Source organism: Sinocyclocheilus anshuiensis, unplaced genomic scaffold (assembly GCF_001515605.1).
Source record: "Sinocyclocheilus anshuiensis isolate Anshui unplaced genomic scaffold, SAMN03320099.WGS_v1.1 scaffold947, whole genome shotgun sequence".
NCBI classification, from domain to species: Eukaryota; Metazoa; Chordata; class Actinopteri; order Cypriniformes; family Cyprinidae; genus Sinocyclocheilus; species Sinocyclocheilus anshuiensis.
The window spans coordinates 442,351-448,824 of NW_015547686.1; the positions used below are offsets into that span (position 1 = coordinate 442,351).

A 6,474-nucleotide genomic window follows, 5' to 3' on the forward strand; every position below is an offset into this window, starting at 1 on the left:
ATGGACAACATTGACGCACATGTATACCATTATAATCTTCCCTGCTGAAAAAACAATGGAACCCCTCCCAAAACAGATTAGAAAATATAATGGATTTAAAGGTTATAATGGTAATTGTATTGGTTTTAATATAATGGTGTCTACTGGCATTTGATAGATTCTATTGGTGGGATGTAATCTGGCACATTGGAACCAATAGAAAAACAGTCATTCCTATTGGAGTAATGCCCAAAACATGCTATAAAATGGAATTTTGTAATGGTTTTAATGGAAACCATAAGACTTTCTGTGATGGTTTCTATTGTTTTTTTCAGCAGGGTAACGATTCCCATACTGTGCTGCACACTATTGACAATATTGAGTTGAAGCTTGACTTCCTGCAAAATTAAAATCGCAAATCAAATCGCAATCGCAATATCTGTCAAAAAATCACAATTGGATATTTTCCCCAAATCGCACAGCCTTATTGTGCAGGCTAGTGATTCACCTGTCATGTCATTATCGCCCCTTGGAGGTGCCGGTCCCTGCTCTGTCAGGTGATTGGATGCAGAACCTTAATTGTGTGGTGGTTGAGGCAGGCAGGAAGGACTCTAGTGGACAGGTATGTGACACATCCCTCTTACTGGTCATTCTCTGACAGGATGAGATGTCTTGGAATACATAGAATGGATCAGATTTGTTAAATGGAGCCTTTTCAAATCTGTTTGCTGGTTCCAGAAAGGTTGGCAAGGTTATGAAGTCCAACGCATCAATTTGGTGGTGGATCAGATTGAGTTTTTTACCTAACCATTTGTCTGGGGAACACTATGTTGTGCTTATATGAACTTGGTGAAACTGAAGTGTTGTTCAGTGTCCCTGCAGCCACTTGAGGTCTTCATATTTATTACTGTGGCAGTTGTTTGTGTGTTTTTCTCAGTGTCAGGGTTATTATGCTTCACTAAAACTAGAACTAAAATAAAACCATAAAAACATTTTTATTACTTGAAATAAAGTAAGTTTAAATAAAATATAAAAACTTTAAACTTAATTTCATTTATTTTTAAGCGAACATTTCTCGGTTACATTTAGTTGAACTTGATGTACTAAAATAACTAACTGAAATAAAAATGAATAAACACCAAGACATTTTAAAAAATAAAACAAAAATGACAAAAACACAACAAAATTACTAAAACTTTAACTAAAACTATATAAAATAAAAAATAAAAAATAATTAAAAATATGAATGTAAACTATGATAGTATCTCAATGACACCAAAATAACACAGTTTAGAGTTTCCTACTGTACATTAGAGCCGAATATGGATGCATTACTGCTTTGTCTTATACTGCAGTGGCCAGGGTTCACGTCTTCACAAGGTTTAGATCAAATACCTGCAGCTAAATTACCACCATCACAATGACACAACAGAAAATACCAACTCAACTTGTATTACTGACCGACGTTCAGGCTGCAATGCATTTATCATCCACCGAGCAAATAATTACTTCTCATACAGTATGACCTAAAAATCTGTAACATGTCCCATCTACACAAATGAGTAAGTAGCCTGAAGTCTATTTTTGAAAAGCTATTTTTAACAAGTGCACTGGATTTCTAACGGATGTGTCCTACAATTTTTGGACCACCAAAAAGAAAAAAAAGTCACAACAAAGTCATAACCAAAATCAGGTCTCTTAGACCAGGGGTTTTCAACCTGTGGGGCGAGCATCAGTTAATTCAGAGACGTTCCCTTGAGAATTTATGAATACGAGTTAACAAATCTTTAGCCATCCACTAGGGGGCAATCTGACTCCCACTGCTAGTCGACAGTTAGAGCGGAGTTGGCTCGAGTATCAGTCACGCTCAGTGTTGCCAAGTCCGCGGTTTTCCCGCAGAATTGGGCTACTTTAACACTTGCAGCGTTTTGTAGTTTTGGGCTAGTTTTGAGTAGCAATTAGGCGGGTTTTGTTGTGAAAACCTGGCAACCCTGGTCACGCTTATTGACAGTGTAAGATGATTTACGATTAGCAGTGACAGAAATCCAAACACGGATTGGCATGTTGTTATCTCAGAAACAGGCTCAGCCATCACATTGAATCAGGTAAACTGGTTATATATTTATGTTTCAGTATAATTACGCACGCTATACCAGGGGCGGTTCTAAACCCTTTTTAGGTGGGTTTCAGCCCCCCTATCTGTCACCTTAGCCCCCCAAAACTATCTTAACGATCAGGCCAGTGCTGCTTCCCCGAGAAAGTTTTTAATTCTCACGTGTTTTAAGTCTTGTCAGTGTAAACATTAAAGTAATTTTAAGCCATTTAAGCCCAAGACACCTCAATGCGGTACTCGCGCACTGTGATAGTGCGTTTCTATCTTGACAAGTATCCTTGTAAGCACAGTCGGTTGTTTTAAGTTAAAGACAAACTTGGGGGGGCGCATGTCCTAAAAGGTTGAAAACCCCTGTCTTAGACTATGATCTGACCTGTGACAGACAATTTAGACAGTTTAGATACTTACTCAAGGTTTTTGTGTGTGAAATATTCACTGTTAAAAACTAAATTTCAGACGACTGTAGATGATTCAGAATCACTGAAGATAAAACGTGATGTACTGACGGATTAACTCCCCCCATCTCTAACTAATAATATGACAGTCTGTTTGTCATTAATTGCTTTGATACACCCCTTCAACCACTCACCATTACTGATCTCGGGCAAGTCGAATTTGGTAAAGTCCCACCACTGCAGACGATACGTTGTGTTAGCTATGTTGCTGGCCACTGCAGAATGACCGTCCCCAATAACAGCACCTTAAAAAGGAGAGAGGGCAAAAAAAGTGCCACATGTTAAAGATACAGCAATTAAAAATTCCTCAAGCAGTCAATATTTCTATGTAAACAGGCTGATAGCGCACATTCCATACAATACCCTTCAAAGGTTTGGGGTAAGTCATTTTTTAATTTTGAAAGAAATTAATGCTTTTAATATGGATGCATTAAATCGATCAAAAAGTAAAGACAGTAAAGACATTAAGAATGTTACAAGAGACAGTTAAGGCATTTATAATGTTACAAAAGATTTCTATTTCAAATAAATGCTGTTCTTTTGGCCTTTCTATTCATCAAATAATCCTATAAATGTATCACAGTTTCCACAAAAATATTAATAGCATTAATATATATTAATATTATAACTTTTCAATATTGAAGTGTTTCTTGATCAGCAAATGAGCATAATGGAATGATTTCTGAAGGATCATGTGACACTGAAGACTGAAGTAATGGCTGCTGAAAATATTTATTTATTTATTGAAATAGAAAACATTAAATTTATTGAAATAGAAAACAGCTATTTTAATAATATTTTACAATATTACTGTTTTACTCTATTTTTTAATCAAGTAAAATGCAGCCTATAGTCAATGCAGTCTTCTTTCAAAATATTAATAACTCTTATGTCGACCACACACCTTTAAATGGTAGTGTACATCTGACCACAACAGAAACAGCACATTACAAGAACAAGGAAAATCTAACAGCATTTGACTACAGAGGCTCTCTTGTGTCTTGTTGCGGTTTACAGGGCATCTCTGAGTGCTCAAGGCCTGAACACTCAAGCAGAACACAGAATAACATTAATAACATGGGCCCTACTAATACTGGTAACACCAGATTAAACGATAGCAGATAAAAGTAACAGACAAAAATCAGGAAATAGTTTTACATATCTACACTATTTGATAAATCTACAAATCCTCTTCTGCATCTAATCTAGACAGTAACAATTAAGCCTTGTTTTGCCTGAGGAATCTCGTCAATCTGTGATAACTTCTTCCGCACAGAGTCCCTCAATGGTTATATAAACTATACTGCAGTCTGGGCACTTCGCAAATCAGACAACACACTCGTCACTGGATTTAATACAGGTCTCTGCCTGCAACATATCTCTTCTCTGAGATAAACAAGGAAATGTCAGGCTGTCCTCTTCAGTACTCAGCCCAGTCACCATAATTACAGAAGGGAAGAGGGAAGGCTTTGGCCAAACAGTACACTTAGAGGTCCATTTGCCAGTAGAGGGTCAATCCTGGGCCTGGCTAACAGATTAGATTTGCCTGTTATGACCTGGACTCAAGAAGACGTAATGCAGACATAAGTATCTATTACACAGCTTCCCCCTGCATTCTGCTGTCTGCCCATTACAGCCCAGAGACACCCAGGTGCAGCGAACTGGCATTCAGACAGGCTTTCAGGAGCTGCTCTAACAGCCATGGACTAATGAGCTGGAGAGCTTCTTTCACTATAAAAGACCCTTTGGGAACCAGAATGCTATGAACTTTACACCAAACCTAGCATGAAATACAACACATCTAGTGTTGGTGTTATTCTTCTGTTAACACTGTACGTTATGAAAACAAATTATGAAAATAAAATTTTGAGCGAAATCTTTTGTAACATTATGTCTTTACTGTCACTTTTGATCAATTTATTGCATACTTGCTGAAGAAATGTAAAAAAAATCATTTCTTACTGGCCCCAATCTTCTGAAGAGCAGAGTAAGTTTTAGCCATATCGACAGAGACAGAGCTTTTAGAGGAAATAAGGGAGAACAGAATGATGGACAGAACTGAGACGAGTATGTCGACTGAAACTGAATCATCAAATTCTTTACTCTCCAAAGCATAGGTCAAAAACAGGGCAAATAGATGAATGACACATAAAACACATCCTTGTGACACAAAGTCATCTTCAAAAAACAAAGGATATAATTAATCATTTTACTGTAACATGGTTTTATTTTAGAAAGACGATTTGGAGGAGTGGAGTGGAACAGATGAGAACCAGACTGAGTTTACAAGAATTAGCTACACTTAAAAAAAATGCTAGGGTGAGGGATTAAGTATTTATCATCTGTCACAGTGCAGTTATGAGCTAAACCTTTTTCACGGCCATCGTTTTCCTTCATAGATGCACAACAAATTGCCCTGAAAAATTGAACTTTTGGGTGTGTTGAGTGCTTGAGGAGAATTTTACGAGGTGGACAGAGGCTGTAGACACTGGAGGATGCATTCATTTACATTTTCAGAGTCATTTACATATTCACAGATTAAAAAATAAAAAAGCGCCAACAACAGAGAGCAATTTACAACACTCAGTTCAAAAGTTCACTGCTACACTTTGTTTGTTAAAGGGAGAGTTCACCCAAAAGTGAAAGATTTGTCACCCTCTTGTCATTTAAAACCTGTAAAACTGAAACTTTTTTTTTGACAGAAATGTAATTTTTTGGCAAACAATCCCTTTAACACCGTACTATTTCTACTAATAATTTGTCGTATATTAACAGTCAATCAGTACGTTTACATGGACAACGATACTCCAAATACGCTCTTTTTTGGCGTAGACAGTGGTTACCAAGGTAAATCATGGTAGGTAGATATTGAAAATATCAATATCATTGATATTTTATTTCAGCTTTTTAGACATCGCTATTTGTGTAAAAAAACAAATATGTGTGTGGGCGGGGAAAATATTCTTCTACGTATGAGAAATCACCATGGCAACCGTAGTTTCTGCCGAAATGTCAGTTAGTTTTTACTTCTGTAAAGTAGAAATAATTGAATACGGGATCTTCTTTAAAATGAATTTTGGGGACAAAAGCCAGTTTTATTGTCGTAGTAACTTTTGGCAGAGAATGTGGGTACCACGGTAAATTATGGTAAGGATGTCGAGAAGTAATTTGTTTTGAAGTCAAGTCGCTTGTTTTGTTTACTGTGTGGAGACTTGCTGATATCGCGTTTGGTCTCGTTCTGTATCGCGTATCTTGTCAGTGTCTGCGCTTGCTTGGCCATTTGTTGAGGAAATAATAAGGAAAGTGTGTTCAAGCGCCAGCAGAAAACAGTGTAAAGAAATAGTCTTTGAGAGAAGCAGTCTTTATCAGCGGAAGTTAAAAGCAGCTCGTAAGTGTATTTACTTGTCTCATTAGTGTGTAGTGCAGTTGTCCTTGCTAAGAAACGCTTGTTTTGTTAACTGTGTGGAGACGTGCTGATATCGCGTTTGGTCTCGTTCTGTATCGCGTATCTTGTCAGTGTCTGCGCTTGCTTGGCCATTTGTTGTGGAAAAAATAAGGAAAGTGTGTCCAGCTGAATTAATTTAGTATTTTGTTAGATGGCTATAAAAAAAAACGTAGTTTACCGTGGCAGCCATCGCGTGAAGGCCTCCTCGTGTGAAGACCGAAGAGTGTAAAGACCGAAGAGTGTAAAGACCATCAACTCTACCGTGCGACTCCACCGGCACCGGACACCGGCAAAGGATAAGTATATCGCTTTTTATTTCTCCTCTTTCCTACTACTTGTTTCACTTCTGTTTCAGTTTTTATAACCATTTCTTACTATGTGTAAGTAAGTTGTTGTTTTTTAGCATGTAAGTTTGGCAGTGTTATTTTTTAGGATTACTGATAAACTACTGTCATTTGATTTGTATTATTTGTATTTGTTAT

At 37.2% G+C, this 6,474-nt stretch overlaps 1 protein-coding gene across 7 annotated transcripts in view; it reads right to left on the reverse strand.

The window, feature by feature from the left end:
- LOC107703290 (activating molecule in BECN1-regulated autophagy protein 1-like) overlaps nucleotides 1–6,474 on the reverse strand; it is a 79,501-nt gene that overhangs the window by 40,446 nt on the left and 32,581 nt on the right. For all 7 annotated transcript variants that reach the window (XM_016505867.1, XM_016505870.1, XM_016505869.1 and 4 more), the window contains one exon: nucleotides 2,682–2,792. In XM_016505867.1, the coding sequence (XP_016361353.1) occupies nucleotides 2,682–2,792 (111 nt within the window). The remainder of the gene's footprint in view (nucleotides 1–2,681; nucleotides 2,793–6,474) is intronic.